Source organism: Chaetodon auriga, chromosome 5 (assembly GCF_051107435.1).
Source record: "Chaetodon auriga isolate fChaAug3 chromosome 5, fChaAug3.hap1, whole genome shotgun sequence".
Lineage (NCBI taxonomy): Eukaryota > Metazoa > Chordata > Actinopteri > Chaetodontiformes > Chaetodontidae > Chaetodon > Chaetodon auriga.
This window is the reverse complement of record NC_135078.1, coordinates 17537719-17557534: the sequence shown is the minus strand read 5'-3', so window position 1 is coordinate 17557534 and position 19816 is coordinate 17537719. Positions and strand designations below refer to the sequence as shown.

Here is a 19816-nt window from a genome sequence, read left to right as displayed (position 1 = left end):
GGGGGGAGATGGAGAATGTCTCATACCATAAATGTAATACCAGCCTCCATTTTAGAATAAGTGGGTGATGGATAGGTGGCAGGGTTTGTTTGATACCCATTTGCTGTAAGACCTCAAAGACAGCATGCACCAATAACCTGATCGTCCCCAACAGCGTCAGTGTGGCCTGTGGTCAAACTGATACGTTCCTCACTGCTTTGTTTGTTCGGCAACACAGCAAACGATTCATTCCTTATGATCTATATGAAGGTGTATGATGAGACACGTCCCAAGTGAAGCTGTGATTTTTCACAATAGGCCCTGATCTCTTCTTGGCTCATTGCTTTTTTTTTATTTTCTAAACAAGAACTGACTCATATTTCTTAATGACAAACTTGGATTGCTTTTATTGTTGCGGTGCTACAAAGCTCGTGATGTAGGACGGAAAAGCCCGCGTGTCTCATGGTGAAATGCATGGAATCAGCACATGACACGTCTTGCATGGCAATACAACGATGGCTACCGTCGCATAAAGGCTATATACTGTAGCTACAACACTGAATAAACATGAGCTTGTACATTAAGAGCGAAAGTTCCCGTCTTGTCTCATTTCATCAGCGGCCATTGGCCCGGATTTTCTTGTTACACGGTCCTCTAACACACACCAGCAAGTCCCTGAATGAAAGTCTGTGTTATTTTTTTGCTGTTCTATACAGTCATTGAACATTTCCTGCTGTCCATTTAGTTCCTCCACGTTAAAGTAAACACAAATGTTTTCACTGTGTGCGGTTAGGGTCTGTGGAATTTGCATTTTATAATCTTCTTGAAAGCACTTTGGAAGTCCTTGTTGAAGTAGGCATATATGATGGGGTTGAGGAGAGAGTTGGAGTAGCCCAGCCAGTTTATGACTGCGCCCAGCCAGTCGGGCATGTAGCAGCTCTCTGCACAGAAAGGCAGCACCAGTGCGACGATGAAAAAGGGCAGCCAGCAGAAGATGAAAGTTCCCATGATGATCCCCAGTGTTTTCACCGTTTTACGCTCCCTGGCCAGCGCGATCTTTCTCTTTGCCCCCGTGTTTTTTTCATTCATGTTTTCGTAGCCGTGCGAGGAGGACTGAGGTGTGTTGGGCAGAGGCAGGTGTGTCTTTGAGTTGCTGATAACTTCTATGATCTCAAGTGACTCACCCTCCTCTCCGTGCTTGACCGCGCCGTTTACGCACGGAGAGCTGGTTTTTGACTCGTCGCTGCGCTTCCAGCCTTTGCCCCCGGCCTCCCCGTTGGTTTTCTTGTGGAAGATGGCCGGGGACACGGTCAAGCACTTGTCTGACACTTTTGACGTCTCGGTTTTCTTGACCGTCTTTCGAATCCGAAACCGGGCAGCCTTGAAAATTCGCCCGTATAGGACCAACATGAGGATAAGAGGGATGTAAAAAGCCCCAAACGTGGAGTAGATGGTGTAACCCGGGTCCTGGCTGATGATGCAGGCGTCGGGGTTCGCCCTGTCTTCGGCGCTTCTCCAGCCTAACATAGGCGGAATAGAGATGGAGAAACCAATTAGCCAAGTCACGCTAATCAAGATCGCAGCTCGCCTGGGTGTCCGTTTATTTACATAGTCAATGGGGTCTGTTATGGCCCAGTACCTGTCCAAAGCAATTGCGCACAGATGCAGGATGGATGATGTGCAACACAGTACATCCAGGGAGATGAATAAATCACAGATCTCCTGCCCCAGTGTCCACTTATTCAGAACCTGGTAGAGGGCCGCCATCGGCAGAACCAGGACCGATACCATGAGGTCTGTCACTGCCAGAGATCCAATCAGATAGTTAGCCACATTCTGGAGAGATCTCTCCAGGGCGATGGCTGCCACGACGCATGCATTGCCAAATATAGAGCAGAGGATGAGGGCCCCCAGGAGCAGAGAGGTGATAATCTGGTAACTCAGCTCCACGTCTGGCAGAGACCCAGACCCCGTGCCATTCTCACCCTCGTCCCAGTCGGCAACCACGTCCACCCCGTCATGGTAACCGCTGGTCGCGTTGCTGTCGTTGCGGCTGGTTGTTATAAAATCCATAATGCGACCACACTCAGAGCGCAACTTTCCCAGAGCAGTGGTGGACACGCAGCTGGACAGATCAGCAGAACACAGTCAGCCCCTCAGACTGCTGCTGCTGTGCGCTTTACCGGGGTCCATCGGAGTTACCGCGTTCGTGCCGTCGCTCTCAGGACGCATGACGCAGACGTGTTTGTGAGTGTGTGTGTGTTTGGGGGGTTGTGTGTGTGTTGTAGCCCGTGAGTGTTGACAGCCGGGTGCGCTCACTGGTACTGCAAATCATCTGAGCTTGGCGACGCCGTGAATTCATTTATACCAGCAGCCTCGGGTACGTCAGACCGTGTGGAGGTCGCTCTGGAGTTTTGTGCCTCTGCTTTTCTTGTTGCTCCGTTTTTCACTGCAGACAGCCGATGAGGGTGCACGCCTCTCCTTTCCGTTGCTCTCTCCTTTATGTTACTCTTTGGACTCACTGAATATCATATTTTGTGGATGTTTTTAGTTTACATCTCAAAGGGTAGGTGTCAGTCAGGAATAACTTGTATACAGTGATTGATTACCAAAATAACAAGAGACTAGTGAAAAAAAATCTAAACGGGCTACTCGAAGTGGAAATATTAACTTTTCTTTACTTCTAATGAACTTTTCGTTTAAGCCAACTTTATTTGAAATACGTGTTTTATAGAAAAGGAAAAAGACCTTAAAGAGGAACTTTAAAACACGTTTCAGTGTTTACGGGCGCCCTGGAGAGACAGGTAGCATGTTCAGTGTGTTGAGAGCGAGAGGTAGTATCAGGACCAGGGACAGCGCCACGACTGTCCAGACAGGAGAGCTGCTGCCATCTGCTGTTTACGGCGGGTACTGCAGCAAATGTTGGCCACCGTTTTATCAGCCCTTTGGATTTAAGGCAAAGTAAGATGCTGTGGGAAGGATAAGGAAACGGGGGGAGATAGAGAAGCAGACTGCGCGCACGTGTGTGCGTGTGTTTGTGTGTGTCAGGGAGGAAAAGGATATTGATTTTGCCTACTAATAACGTCAGCAGTGAATCAGAAAACAGCCTGGAATAAAGCAGCTGGTGAGGGAAAACAAATGCTCCCTTGCTGGGTGGTGCTAGGGTGGTGTATGCTGCAGGGTTTCTGTTATTCTGCGTTGGAGTTTGGAGGATAATTAAACCCAGAATTAAAATGAAATGGGAAACAGAAACATTTAATTATATTGGGAAGGGGAAAATGAACCATTAAGATATAAAGTTATCGCTTATTTTTCATCCTGACGTGCACAGTGTGGAGAGAAGTTATTCCTGGTACTGGTGAGTGTGATTACAACCATGTTAGCCAACAGTTAAAGCAATGGGCAATAATATCCCAACATTTATGTCCACTGACTAGTATTGACCTCATATGAAGATGGGTGGCCCGTCACTATTATCTCCCACTATAGCTATAAAAGTGAGGGTAATGTTGGTTTGACTTACTGCTTCACATGCCCGTTAAACTTGTCTGACCCCACTGCTGCTGTTAAGCCTCAAAATGAAAATTATTATGATAACCTTTTTGCCATGTTTGCACCCAAGTAACATTTTCATGAGATGTGAAATCACACATGGTAAACTCAAGTCAGAGCCACTAAAGCTAACTTAATGCTCAGAGCTAGCTAACACTCGCTGCTTTATCTTGCAGATTTTAAAGTCTTTACGAATGTTGCAGCTGTGTTTTATCAGAGGGGAGAGGTTTAAAGACTCTACTGTGTCCTGCCAAGCTTTGTGTTTAATGATATCTTAGGGAGAAGTTGACACTTAAATGTCAGGTTGGAGTTGTATTGCTCTGATCGTGGTGTGAGTGTGTTTAATCAGAGGGCAGAAAATTAAAGATTTTGCATCAGCTGCACTTAATAGTGGATTGGCTCATAAAATACAAGTACAAGGCACGGCCCTGTACTAACGACAGCACCTCTGCTGTCTGTGCGATGCTCCCTGTGTGTGGGCGTCGACTAAAGTGCCAAAGGCAATGTGTGTGTTGCACTTTAATCTGGTTTGTCAGTAACAGAGAAAGTCAGGCTCCTCTTCAGCCTTACCATGTGAGTGTCCAACAAACAGCTAGAACCATCGTTATTCAAGTACTCATATTGAGAACCAGACAGATAAAACAGTGTAAATACACAGCACAGTGCATATGCAATTCAATGATGTTGATTGAATTGAAGGGAGAGTTAGGAGCAAGATCGATGTGGAGAAGTTAGCAGGCCAGTGGCTGGACCTGGTCCTGACTGTTGCCCTGGATGCAAGGCAACATCTGCTTCCAAAAACGAAACCGTTTGACCCGGTTCTCTGCTGGAGCCTTCTTCTTCTCCTTCATCTCCTTTCTTCTCATTCTTTTGGGAGGCAATTAAAAAAACAGAAGACAAACGTCAGCACAGAAGCACAAATAAGCATCTACAGTTCAACAAAAATGACTTGTTTTGGTTCAGAAAAGGCCTCATCACTTCACAACTCATGAAATAACAACTCTGGACCAAAAAGGCACATAACTGGAAATACAAAGATTCAAATTCAGATTAGTTGGAGAATTAAGTGAAAGCTGAGGGATAAGACGTCTTCAAAAACAACAACTCAGCTCATCATGAATCCTCCATCATTAGATACTTATCTGGTCAGATTGTCTAATCCATTCATGTGTGCTTGTGCTCTCACTGTTTAGGTGTAAATGCATCCTCACCTTTGAGAAGATACTGTGGAAGGACTGTAAGAAGCCCCTGCTCTTTCTGGTATTGGTGTCCTTGGCTTTGTTGGATGGGTCCTCTTTCCTCCTAAAAGTAATTTTAGGGGGGAAATGTTTTTCTCTAAATGTGCACATGAATGTAAAATGTTCAGCTCACTGTGTGATAAAACACAGCTTTGCTCTTGTTCTTTCATGTGAAATATGCTTCACATCAACACAAGTTGTCTGGTACATTGTTTGCACAGACATCATGGCTGAAAAGTTTTGCTCTTGTCTCTGTTTAAAGCTGGACACATGGACAGACACCACCTGTCCTCCATCTCACACTAAAACTCACTCACTGCTGCTGATTCACAGAATTTGCTCCACTAAAAACTTATTCATCAGCTTTTTACACTGTAGTTGTCTCTTCTCTGCAGTTCCAGACTTGCTCTTTCACTTGCTTTCTATTAGACATGATCATAACTGATGAAAGATGGATACTGAAGGCAGGGTGCATTAAGTTTGATATGTAAGTTTCATAGAAATTGTTGAAAACCTATTTCACATGATTAATTACTCTCGTGGATTGTATTTTACAACCATTTTATTATTTGAAGGGCATTGGCTACTGAATGGAATAAATGTAATGTGATATAGGCATCACTTCATAGTTTAACACAAAAAGAAAGTGAATTGAGGGCACGAAGACGCGGGCATGCAGACTGAAAACCTGTTCAGCGTGAGGACTGGTGTTTTTATGGAGTCTTCAGTATCCATCTTTCATCAGTTATGATCATGTCTAATAGAAAGCAAGTGAAAGAGCAAGTCTGGAACTGCAGAGAAGAGACAACTACAGTGAACTATACTGAACTTAACAGACCATAATACTGAGACTTGTTACTTTGAAATAACAGACCATCTGGCTGCAGTGTCGGCTGTTCCTTTGTCAAAGTGACGTCCAGTGTGGAGATGTGTTGTGGCCTAAAGTCACATGAAGATCAGCAGCTGCTTCTCGGACACCACCGTCCCCTCAATGGACTTTGTTCCTCTCTGGGGTTGATACCAGTGAAACACCTGAATGTGTAATAACAGAGAAAGCATATATTTGGTGCCGTAAGTAAAGATTGCCTGCACGTAATGCATTCACCAAATAAAAATTCAAGGATGTTTTCTTATGATAATCACCTCTGTGACTCATCATTATGAGACAATGATCTCAATATAATGAACTATTTTATCATAATGAGAAAGGATAGGGAGAAAAGCAACACCACACATCATAAAAAACATGAAAAAGCTCAACAGCAAATGGTAAAATCGATCCTGGTCCTTGTAGACTTTACAACAAATCAATGGGCGATCGCATTTTACCGCGGACGTTTGATTAGATTATAAATTAACGTGAGTTAAACGTGAATGATCGAGCTAGCTAACTCAACTTAGTTTGATTGTGTAGAAATCGTGTGGCCATGAAAATCAAATAAATCGACATGTTACTGGTGTCGTGGTTTCACAGACAGATGTCAGATGTTGTCCATTGAGCAGCTGAAGGGCAGATGTTAGCCAACGTTAGCAAACATCTGCACGCATGTTAGCATCATGCGGTGAACACAAAAAAAGAAAAGTTAAATAAATTCAACACAAAGTAGGATACTGACTTTGATAAAGGCACAGTTACGTTGATCAGTAAAGCACAGGAGCAGGCTGGATGATGCTGCACCGTGTGATCAATGATCCACAATATTTACGCCTATTTTCAGGATCTTTATACTGACTGTGAGCTAAGTGAGGTGATGGGACTGGATGCAACACGACTTGACTGAGATGAGAAACGGGCGGACACAAATGAAAAATAATATATAATGTATTACACCGTTAAGATTTAACATTAGTTTGCTCTTACTAATATTTTGTTACTCAGACGCATCAATATGTGCAGTATTGCACTGTGTTTACGAAGAAAAGTGCATTTATGGATAGAATTTCCTTTATTTTAACACAGTAATTTATTACAGTGAGTCTTCAGCCTAAAATTGAATCATTTACATTATGGGGAGTTGTGTTTTGTCCCCATAAAGGAGGCGAGTCTGTGTAAACTTAATGTCCCCACAAGATGAGTAATACATGTCCACACACACGCTCTAGAACGCACATGTTCTATGAGAACGCAGAACGTTCTCAGAACGTTCTGAGAACGTTCTGCGTTCTGTGCTCTCTGTATAAGTACGGCCGCGCAGAGATTTCAGCTTTAGACCACAAACATTTCACTGAGAGACACATCGCTCCCAGAGAGAACTCCTGAACATCGAAAGGTCAGAGAAGACAAAGCCCAGATAAGCCCAGCTCATCTCAACAGGATCTGAACAGAGACTGGTGAGTAAACGCACCATAGAGGAAACTTAAGGAGTGAATTGGCGTTGAGTTTCTAAATTCATGTGCACAATTTAAAAAGGTGTAAAAAGCTGATGAATAAGTTTTTAGTTAAGCAAATTCTGTGAATCAGCAGCAGTGAGTGAGTGTTAGTGTGAGATGGAGGAAAGGTAGTGTCTGTCCATGTGTCCAAGAGCAAAACTTTTCAGCCATGATGTCTGTGAAAACATAAACAACATATAGAGACAGACAACCATTCACGCTCACACTCACACCTAGGGACAATTATTAGAGTCACCAATTAACCTAATGGGCATGTTTTTGGTCTGTGGGAGGAAGCCGGAGTGCCCGGAGAGAACCCATGCATGCACGGGAAGAACATGCAAACTTCACACAGAAAAGGACATGGATGAAATCTCCAGCTCTCCTGTTTTCTCCGCGAAGTCAGATCCTGATGAGTTGCTGCAATGGGATAATATCTCAGATGACCAGACTGTCACCTGCCTTGGCACCTATACACCGATGAGCAAGGATGGCATCTCACTGGACTCTGCCTCTTGGGGCTGCAGATCTGACTCGGACATTTCAGAGGTGATCACAACACTTCCTCTGAATGTCCATGAGGAGATCAGAAAAGTCAACGACAGCTTCTGGAATCCAGAGACCCTGGAGACAGAGGGGGACGATTCTGGAGAACAAGAGGACCTGTCAGCCACAGAGACAGGTTCACCCTCCAGGGTGTCCGTCAAGTCAGAAGAGAGTCCAAGTCTTGACTCCTCTGCGCCTTTTTCCCCCACCAACACAGCCATCATTAAGGCTGCAAAAGAGCTCGTCTCCCAGGTGGCTGAAGAGGCTGTCATCGCACTGCAGTTCACTGGATGGAAAAAGAACAAGATTCATCCAGCTCCTCTCAAACATTTGGATGAGGTCATCAAGTCAGCCAAGACTACCACTTCCTCTTGTGCTGCTGTGGGCACAGACCTGAGCACCACTCCACTGGAGCTGGTGGACTACACGGAGGATGAGACACCAGGAGACATCAGAAATGTTGTTTCACGTCTGTCGTCGACCACCTCAGTTTCACCAAGCAATCAGGTCGACTGCTACATGTTCCCAGAGGACCCATCCAACCAAGCCAAGGACACCAAAGCCAGAAAGAGCAGTGACTTTTTATGGTTCTTCCGCAGTGTCTTCTCAAAGGTGAGGATGCATTTACACCTAAACAGTGAGAGCACAAGCACACATGAATAGATTAGACAGTCTGACCAGATAAGTAGCTAATGATGGAGGATTCATGATGAGCTGAGTTGTTGTTTTTGAAGATGTCTTATCCCTCAGCTTTCACTTAATTCTCCAACTAATCTGAATTTGAATCCTTGTATTTCCAGTTATGTGTTAAGAGTTGCTATTTCATGAGTTGTGAAGTGATGAGGCCTTTTCTGAACCAAACAAGTCATTTTTGTTGAACTGCAGATGCAGCTATATTGTTAAAAGATCTTTTTTTTTTTATATACTAGGGTATAAGTTTTTCAGAAAAACAGATACCTGTCACTGTGACTCCATAAAGCAGCGAGTGTTAGCCAGCTCCTAGCATTAAGTTAGCTTTAGTGGCTCTGACTTGAGTTTACCATGTGTGATTTCACATCTCATGAAAATGCTACTTTTGTGCAAACATGAAAAAAGGTTATCGTCATCATTTTCATTTTGAGGCTTAACAGCAGCTGTGGGGTCAGACAAGTTTAACGGGCATGTGAAGCAGTAAGTCAAACCAACATTACCCTCACCTTTATAGCTATAGTGGGAGTTAATAGTGACGGGCCACCCATCTTCATATGAAGTCGATACTAGTCAGTGGACATAAATGTTGGGTTAATACTGCCCATTGCTTTAACTGTTGGCTAACATGGTTGCAGTCACACTCACCAGTACCAGGTCAGTGTGTACCATAACTTTTCTCCACACTGTGCATGTCAGGATGAAAAATAGATAGAGATAACTTTATATCTTAATGGTTCATTTTCCCCTCCCAAAATAATTAAATGTTTCTGTTTCCCATTTCATTTTAATTCTGGGTTTAATTATCTTCCAAACTAAAATGCAGAATAACAGAATCCCTGCAGCATACACCACCCTAGCACCACCCAGCAAGGGAGCATTTGTTTTCAAAATGTATTTGATGAGAAATGTGAGGATAACCTGCTCAGTGGTGTTTTGTTCCAACAGGCCGCTTTATTGTTTCTAAATAGAGAATCTATCTATATGTGAAATCCAAATTATTATGGGGTGTGCGGCTAGGTTCATTTATCTTAGGTGAAGCGTTTAAAGACATCATTATAACTACAGGGTACATTTTTATGAATTTATATTCCATAGATGTCCATAATTGAGTCTGAATACTGACAGCGTAGGACTGAAAGTGATCTAAATGACATTTTTTTTATTTCAAAGTTGAATAACAAAACAGTAATGCTTTAAAGTTTTATATTACAGTATACATTTTATTATAAGAACTCGTGTACTGTCCTTAAAACTACTACAAAAGGGCCCAATAGCAAATTTTGCCCATTTTCCAAACAGGCTAATCTAGCCATGAAGTCAGCAAACTTCATACTTAAAAGCCTCTGCATCTGTCTCTCCGTCATGTTTCCATCAGTTCTGGGGACATTACATAGACTTACATTCATTTCCTGGAGACTTATGCTAACCATAACCATAACCACTACTTGCCTAACCCCTACACAAACCTTAACCCTAGTGGCAAAAGTTGCTGTTGGGCCCTGTTGTAATTTTATTCAAAACCACTTTATCTAGGAACTCCTCTATGTGACAGGCCATAATAAGCAAATACTGCAGGGCTTGTCGTACTTAAAATAAGTAGTAGTGATTTGTTAGTAATACAAATTCCATAGCATATGTGCAAGTAATTCAATTACCAAAAGGCAGTTGGCACACTATGATCTGGGGCTTTTGGAGCCCTCATGGGTCTGGGACCCCTGGGCAGTGGCCTGCTTTGCTTGTTTGGCTGTCTGTCTGTTCTCCTCCTAAGAACAAACAAAAACAACAACAACAACAATAATAACAATAATTCTTATTATGATGATGATTGTTATTATTATTATTGTTGTTATTAGTAGTATTAAAATCATTTTGTAGGTGTACTGTTCAACACCATCCCAGGTTTGATTTCTGGATGCCGTTCCTCCCTTTCATCCCCATGTTTCCTGTCCTGCTCCTATTGTTTTGTTATTCAGCTTTGAAATAAAAAAAATGTAATTTACATCTCTTTCAGTCCTATGCTGTCAGTATTCAGACTCAATTATGGACATCTATGGAATATAAATTCATAAAAATGTACCCTGTAGTTATAATGATGTCTTTAAACGCTTCACCTAAGATAAACGAACCTAGCCACACACCCCATAATAATCTTGGATTTCACATATAGATAGATTTTGTATTTAGAAACAGTAAAGCAGCCTGCTGGAACAAAACACCACTGAACAGGTTATCCTTACATTTCTCATCAAATACATTTTGACTTCCTTTGGGTCCAGACGTTTCTCAGGGGAGGTACAGAGGAAGTTTTTGATGCCACACCAGCAGAAACTAAAAGTCAGATATCAAATGCAGCAAAGGTCTGGGGAATTCTATTTTTCATTAAAACTACACACACACAATCAATCAGTCAGTGCTCTGCTTATAAACCCCAGAGTAAAAAAAAAAGCTGACACTATGCTAGTGGACGTGAGAAAAAAAAGGTGGCTCTGGTTTTTTCACCTTATTTTTGTGCATTCAGTGGTTGCATAGCAGAGTGTTTTCTATAGGTCACACAGGACAATAGTGAGGCCACGAACAGTGCACCTATTGTAATGGGGCTCACCAGGGGGACTTTGTCTTTGTCAACAGTGTGGAATGTCCCAGGGGGCTAGCAGGGGCAGGACAGGACAGGGCTGCACTGCTCACCTCCTCTACGCTGGAAAAGTCCCTCTAGCTCTTAGAAAAAGAGCTTGAACCTCTACATCCAGAAGGAGTGGGAGGCGGAGAGAAGACTTGGGGAAAGATGACAGAGGAAAGACCAGGCTAGCTGGCTGAAGTTGCATCAGATGCGCTCTGCTGGTGAGTGAGGGGCTTGAAAGAGGCGTCATGAGCTCCCATGTGGGAGCCTCTGGTGTAAATGGCTCAAGCAGAGTTGGAGGCCGTGGAACTGAGGATGCCGATGAAGCTGACAGTAAGAACGAGGCTTACACCCCCTGCTTAAAGGCAGTGAGGCCGAGGTTGAGGAGCGCAGATCCAGCCGGAGAGGAAAGGTCGAGCAGTGCGGAGCAGCTGGTGAGATCTGCCCTGCCAGGGAGGAAAGCATACAAAAAGACCTGCAGCAAGGACAGCAGGGGAAGATGGAGAGAGGGAAATCAAGACAGGGATGATGAGAGACTAAATGCTGAACTTGTAGTCGGCAGGGAAAGAGGAAAACAACGGCAGAGAAAGACTGAAAGAATTGCAACACATGGAGATGGAGCTCAGGACAGACAGGGAAGAGGAAGCACTGAAAGTTCATCCAGCAGTAATTCTGACATCCGGTTAAACAGCACTTTGGACGTTGGAGAAGCTTCAAACTTGCAGAGGGGACAAACATGCTTTATACCTCACAGCACTGGCTGCAGCCGGACCCTCGCCACCACTTTAAACCCTCAATCCCCTTGGCCGACAGTGAGATCCATGTCTTCTGCTCTCCCTCAGCCTCCCATCCAAACCAGATCCACACCTCCGTCACCACAGAGGCTTTCCTCCAGAACGGCTGCAGGAGAACTGCACCTCTACTCCTTCACCTCATCCAGAGAGCCAGACCCATTCTGGGTGGATGTGAGAACAGGAGCAGGAAGTGGACGATTGTCGCAAAGCCATCAGACTCAGACACACATTCCATCTCTCTCCAGGTCAGAGCTAGGAGAAGAGGAAGAGGAGGAGGAGGAGGAGGAGGAGGAGGGGGATGAAGAAGAGGAGGAGGATGGCGAGGAAGGAGGTAGCGGTGTGATGGAGGTGATGAGTCAACCCGTGACCTCAGTGCTGCCTTGTGTTCCTTTTGAGAGGAGGATGAGTAAAAGAGAGAAGAACAGGATTAAGTGTCTGAGGAGGAGGCAGAGGAGAAGGGAGAGGTGGAGACAAAGCCAGCTGCAGGAGAGCAGACAGGTGAATGACACAATTAACTCAGCCTTCAATACAACAATGAATACTGAAGTCACTGGTTTATTTACCAAACGTCTTCCCACATTTCCAGATGTATTACTACACTGCATACACCATGCAGGTCATTTTTCAACTTTGAAAGCGATGTGACTTTTTATGTGGAGGATTAGGGGCCATTATCTGCCACTGAATGACACACTTGTTTTTCATCCACCAAATCAAACTGTGCTGCCTTCATGACCAGTCTTTATCAGTTTGCATTTCATAAGAAATTATTCTGGTTTTTAAATTTTGCTGACAGCATGTCTTTTAGGGAGTGTAAGTGAACGCAGCAAACTGAAGCTTCTCCAGTGATACCCTGAGATTTATAGTGAGGCACTGCAGCCTTAAATTACTCCAATGATCCACGTAAAGGTCTATTTATATTTTAAGATGGGAGAGCAATGCGAAAAGTCAAGTACAAGTTGTGTGTTTTGCCAAATAGCCAAAATCAGAGTAATATTACTGCCTTGTGTCCACTTTTCTCTGCATGCATTTATTACGTTTTATGTGACTGTGTGCGGCTGCATGTGTTTCATGTGTGCATGTCTGTGTGTGTTCATTTCAGCCAGAGTCTGACTCTCGACAGCCCTATCAGCACCCAGCTCATCTCAATAGCCATTGTCTGCACAGTTTAAAGTGGGGTTACATCTGAATTAGTTGTATGATGAGGCTTGGGCGGAGAGCCCTTCAAAACCAACCAGACAAAAGAGCAGATTCTCTTTTGATTGGCTGCTGCAGATCTGCAGTCATGTTGGCAGACTGAAATTATTGCGACTGCTGAATTAGAGGCAGCTGAATAGAATTAGCTGCTTTGAAACAGGGGATATCCATTTCCTAATTCCATGTCCCCCTGCTGGTTGGTTTGTTTTTATTTATTTATTTTTTAGATATTCCTCTGTCTCTCTCTCTCTCTCTCTCTCTCTCTCTTGCATTGTAGTTGGTGTGTTAATGTTGAAGCATATAAACACACTATGTGGCTGTAGCACAATCTCTTTTACGATGCAACTGTATCTTAATCCATAGATGAGTTCAATATTAGTTACAGTGTTTGATGGTGTTTTTTTTTGTCTTTAAAGGAATAGCCGGACATTTTGGGAAATGTGTTCACTATTGAGAGTAAGATGAGAAGACTGTGCGTCAAGTATATTGCTCAAGTCAAGCACTGATTATCTTAGCATAGCATAAAGACTGACTGAGCTTCTCACAGTGGCTCTTCAGAAACCTGTGGGCGACGTCACTTACGACTACGTCCATGTCGTTTACAGTCATTTATTCAGAGGAAATTGATTGGGCCTGCTTGGTGGTTTGTGAGAGGTTATTGACCATGCATGTTCTGTTCTCACCTCTGTCCAACTTTGCACTTGCACAGTTAAACTCACTTTCACTTGGGAGGTTCTCCCTACAACCACAGCATTTGTGCTATCAGCCGTAGCACTTGGGACGTGAGGACACTGCTTGACAGTAGTTTTTCTTGAACCCTTAGATCTTAAATCTTGGTTTATATTTTGGATCCATATTTCACAATTGGTCCCAAGTAAAATGCTTTATTTGTTGCCCGCTTTCTGAAGTTCCTGTTTCGTGGAAAAGGTTGTTTTAACCCCACTGATAGAAGCTTGTGTAACTGTTTCCGGGTATAGCATCCTGCTGCACTTTTTGCATACACTGTAGCTGCAGCAGAGGAGAGGTCAGAGCGGGTGTTATTGTCATCCAGTTTCCCACAGGAAGCGGTTGCATCCTGTGAGATGGAGAGGCAGCAAGTGCTAGATTGTTCAGTCACTTTATCCAGCTGCTCTTACTGCTGAAAGCAATTAATGTGTTTTTTTTGTTGCTGCTTTAATTCTGCAGAAACATTTATTGCTATTCTAAAGAATAACAGTTCTTTCAAGTTTACACAAACTCATTTTCAGGTTGATCGGGCAGTAGCAATGTTAGTCAAATAATGACAGTTAGGGTAGTAAAGAGAAGAAATTTCTTCTGTGTCCACTAAAAGATTTTGATTTATTAACTTGTACTTTTACTTCCCTGTGATAAATAATGGGTATATTCATTTATTTATGTACACATTTACCAATGTAACCAAGACAAAGCTGTCATGTTACAGTGCATGTTGCCAGGGGAGAGCCTCAGCGCCCATGATTACTTGGGATCGGTGCGCTGTGTGTTCTCTCTTCTGTGTTAATGACACACCTTGGGAGGCAGGGCTGGTCCCAGGGAAGTCCCTGGAGCTTCCCCTGGGTGAGAAAGTGGTAATTACTCCTGAAGCACCCGCCGGCTTTTTCAAGGCTGGAGCTTCAGACACCAAATCCTCAGGGGTCCGCAGACACAGGTCTGAGGTGAAGGTGGGGGACTTGAGGAGCCCCAGATACTGTTCTCAAAATGATTTTTTTTTTCTTTCTTTTTTGGTTACATCCTCTCATTTGAGTTACAACTGGGGTTTGGAAATGGGAAGCTGAGTGTGGATTTAGGTGCAGATGCACTTGGGAAGGAGGACAAGTAGACCGCTGAGGAGATGAGAGGGATTTGAGCAGTGGGGGTGGCAGACGTATTGTGCTGTCTGACAGAAGAGGATACAAACCAGATTAAAAATAACAGAGGACGGCCATGTGCAGCGTACACAACATGTTTCATCTTGCAGAATTGTGAATGCATGAGTCACACTGTGCCTTATGGAATACCTACAATAGATCCCTCAAGAATAGCATCACTCTACCTGAGGATACAACACCTTTCAGTTTTCTGTAAAATGAATGGAGCTTGAATTAGCTTCAGCATCAGGTTCAAACAGCTCTCTGTCTAACATGTTTACGCTTTACAGCAAGAAGTGAGAAAATATAAGTTGGTAGATGTTTCACTCTACTGAACTCGCACCTGACACCTTCATGTCCTCACACATTTTATTATCTTGTGCAGGTGGGTGTCAAAGACATTTACACTCATCAGATAGGGTGTGCTGGAGTATTTTAAACTGAATCTCAAGAGGACTGCAAAAGAAGACATTTTCACTTTCATTTATGGCCAGCTGGTGTGATTACATCCACTGATAATGTATGCTCAAATATGTTGGGAGGGGTCAGACTTCTGGATTTTTTACCTTTATTATTTTGATGCAGAGCAAACAAGTCAGTTTTTAATCTGTCTGTCTGAGAAGCGCATTCCACATTATCCTGCAGAAATGGGCTTATTTGAGTCTTGAATTTACATTTTAGAGACAGAAGAAGAAGTGTTTGCTATGATATGCATGAATACTGATATATCAACCTTTCCTCCTCTCCCAGAGTTCAACAGGGAACCCATCCAGCAGCAGCAGCAGCAGCAGCAGCAACAGTGAGGATGATGAGGACATGAGGGCCAGGGACAGAGAAGGTTGCATCTGCGCAGTGTGTTTGGATGTGTACTTCAGCCCTTACATGTGTCACCCCTGCAACCACATCTTCTGTGAACCCTGTCTGAGGACACTGGCTAAGAACAGCCCCACCAACACCCCCTGCCCCCTCTGCAGAACAATCATCACACATGTCTTCTTCCAGAAGGGTGAGCTAATGGGCAGGAAGCACTTACTGTGCAGTTCACATGATTTGAAATACTTATCATGTCTACTTATGCCTCTACTCAGCATCCTAGATTGAATAATATGAGATGGATAAAATACAGTGGGCCTATAACATATCCTTGGCAGTATAATATAACAGTCAATGTTTGCATATTTGCATCTCCATGTGTATTCATAATGTCTGTTGGGTGTTGCACAGATGACATATAAAACTGCAGATTGTTCAGAGGGCCCAGCTGCAGATGTCCCATAGGGAGCAGAGTAGACCTTTAGTTCAGCTCCGACCAGATGAGTCACTCAGACCGAGAAGACAAAATCAAACCCAGTCTGAACACTTTTATTCAGTGCTTTCTGATGGAAACAAGAAGTAGTGGTCCTTATGTGTGGAAAATACATTGCAATATGACAAAAAAGATGTTTTTAGCAAATAGCAGTGGAAAATGAAACCCTACTCTTAAATGCAATGTATTTACACAACAGTGTTACACAATGTAAGATAATATTATTGCACATATGCTGTATGGTGCGTAAATATGCAACTTTGTGATCGGTGCACACTGATTGCATAGGATGTGGTGTGATTTGGACAAAGATATGAATAAGTAATGAACTTATGTGATTCACTTTGGCCTACTTCTAGATGCATGTAGGAGAAAGTGAGCAGCAGGGACACTGCTGTGGCCATAAAAAAGCAGAGTGGCCATGCTTATGAGGACTGCCGGCTCTCTAAGGGCTCTTGTGAGTGATTAGGTGACGAGGATTGTAGATTAGATTCTTGTGTTGATTACCGAAGCCAAGGTCACATGAAAACAGAACAAGAAGAAAATGAGACTGGTGATGCTGCTTTTTTATATATTGAATAAATCAAACATAATCTGTCCAGGCAATCAAGAAGCGGAGGTGTGAATAAGATGTTCACTTCTGATAATATCGAGTTTGTCTCTTTGTCTTTCTGACAGAGCTAAACCAAACAGCGAGGACTTTCTTCCCGAAGGAATACCTTTCCCGGAAACAGAACTTCCAGAAAGCAAGCTGTGCAAAGTGGCCTCTACCAAGCTGCCGAAAACTCTTCCGTATCTTTGGAGGCAAGTTTTTAAATGCCTATACATGGAACTTTTCTCTTTATAAGTCAAACTGACAAGACTTGTGACAGAGTAACAGTATACCTGCTACCTAGTTACCCTTAAAGTACCTCAAGGTTTTGGTGGTATATTAAACACAATGCTTCACATTTATAGCACATAGAATCCAAATTTAAGTGACTGCCTTTCCCACAAACACACATTATATTTCTTATTATACACAGACTTTGAAGAGAATATCCTGAGAGGAAGCAGTGAGGCACCATGCCCCAAAATTAGTTTCTAACATCTGTACATCAACAGATATTGAACCAATAATGAAAGTAATATGTGTAAGATCTCTTTGAGTATTAAACGCTCTACCTACATGGCAACAATTGCTTTGCTGCAAAATATGACACAATGCACTAAACTCCAGCTGAGGTCACAGCTAAAATGAAGCCACTATATGAAGCCATATTTTGGCAAAATGATGGTTGGCTGGAATATAACTGAGCATGTGAATGGACATGAAATGGAATGAACATTTTGTGTAGCATTTTCTAAAATATGTTACAAGCCCTGATTCCCCCAGCAGAATCGTACACCCAAACCAAACTCTGTAAAAAAAAAGAGAAAGAAAAAGAAAAAGAAAAATTTTCAGAAAATTTCACATTTTATTTGCTCAGTGATATTTTCTGTAAATGTCACCTCTGGACTTTATGTTCTAAATGTTATTTCGCAGCCTGCTCTGCACCATCCACAGTCCAAACGGTTTCTAAGATATTTAGCCAAAAAAAAATTCACCCGTAAAAAACTAAATGTGTGTGTGTGTAATGTGTGTAATCATATAGTGTAGAATGTAAGCATTCCTGACATCTTTATGCTTTTCGTCCACCATGAAAACTTCATCATTAGAGCCCACTGTAACTGACATGAATTCAAGCAAGGAGAAACCTACTGTAGAAATATTTGGCAGCCAGTTGTCATAGATTTTGTGTGGAGTATCACTTTAATCAAAACCACCAGATGAGATGCCTCATTTGTCCCCCAAAACAGGCTTACAGAGGCAGTCCAGCCCCATTGCTAGACGCCAGTTCCCCCACGGAGGAGGCTACCGTCTAGACGCTATGGACTTTGAGGATGACTCTCGGGGCTGGCGCTTTGACATGGACATGGTCATCATCTACATCTACTCAGTCAACTGGGTTATTGGCTTCTTCATATTCTGCTTCCTTTGTTACCTCTTCTTCCCTTCTTTTTGACAGAGGGAGGAAAGATTGAGGATAATGAAGGATGATGTCAAAGTAGCAAATTAAAGATGACACAAAGGGCAGGCATGTACACACACACACACACACACACACACACACACACACATATATATATATATATATAGAGAGAGAGAGAGAGAGAGAGAGAAATGGGAAAGGGTAAAATTGAGCTGTCGGGTTTAATTAGAAAACAATGAGTGAATTTCAAGCCGATGGGGTGGCGTGGTGGAGGGAAAACAACAGTGTGCCAGCTTGTTGTCTCTCATTAATAAATGATTGAAATGGGGAAATGTAGGATGTTTGGGAAGCCAATGTTCTCTGTTCTCTGTCTCCACATGATGCACATGTTATGTGGCTTGCACAACATGTCCTGTTCCTGTATGGAGGGGAGTTGATATACCATCTCCCAGAACATAACATTTCAGTACTACCACAGGTATTGCATATTCCCATGATAATAAAAACAAAGGAATAACATGAGTGAGCACTTTTTGGGTGGATTTTCATGTTTATGCATCCTCAGAAAACTTAATTAAACAAAGGACGTTTGCTCTTTGGTGTCGGTTGAGACCATCTGTTTATGGTTTTATGAACCTCTGTGGTCCAATTTACCATCATACACCATGTCCTTACAACTAAAACCTTTTTAATTGGCACCTGCATTATACTATGAAGTACATCATGCTAGATATTTCAATTTGCTGGGCTTTTTTCATTGCGAAGGAATTTGGTGCTTTGTTTGTTCTTCACCTCCTGGAGGGTACAAATGTTTGGTTGTCACTGTATTTTATAGCAAATAAAGTTGACACAGAAAAGCATACAAGCAGGGATATCTATGTGACTTTAAAATTAAATTCTAACTTTCAAGTGATTTCCAGTTTTGGTCATGAAATGATGTTACAGCCAAATAGATTACTTTATTCCTGACACACTTCAAGATTTTAAGCTGGATCATCAGCGTAAAATAAGTGATGGGCTTTGAATCTCTATGTGTGCTCAATGAACATATTGTTCTCAGTTTGGTATAAGGTTATAATTACAATCTAAGTGCAAGACATTTATACGCCATTAGTTGGTGGTGATGAAGTTATTATAAACAAATTATCTTCACATACTTGTAAATAATACATCACAAATATATATGCTATTAGTTAATGAGGAGCTAGTAATTAATATTTGTGGAATATTAATCAATTATTTATATTATGAACTAGTTTTAACTTATTTATAAATTGTTTTAAGTATGTGTTATTTGTAGATAATTAAAAATAGAATAATGTGTTATATTTTTGTTTTCTGTGTTGAGCCCAATGCTAACATGTTAGCTGAGGTCAAGTTTGTTTCCAGTTGGACAACAAACACAGTCTGGGGCCTTGGTGGAATAACCTCTGAGCAAACTGGCATCTGGAGCATGTTGGTGACTGGAAAGTACCCAAAGCTAGTGTAGGAAGTAAAGCAGTCCCAGATGGATATGTTTGGACTCACTCTATAGGAAGCACAGGTTCAGTTTACTCCTGCAGACTGGACTGAGATGAGATGGTCCCCAAGAGTTTTGGGGAGGTCATGAAGGACGACTTTCTGTTGGCAAGTCAGAAAGGCAGTTGGAGT

The 19816-nt window shown here is 42.6% G+C and overlaps 1 protein-coding gene across 1 annotated transcript; it reads right to left on the bottom strand.

Annotated features, from left to right (window-relative positions):
- Nucleotides 1–370: 370 nt before the first annotated feature.
- On the bottom strand, nucleotides 371–2378 carry htr1aa (5-hydroxytryptamine (serotonin) receptor 1A a). Its single transcript, XM_076731001.1, has one exon. The coding sequence runs from the start codon at nucleotides 2050–2052 to the stop codon at nucleotides 769–771; it is 1284 nt and encodes a 427-aa protein (XP_076587116.1). The 5' UTR covers nucleotides 2053–2378; the 3' UTR covers nucleotides 371–768.
- Nucleotides 2379–19816: the final 17438 nt, after the last annotated feature.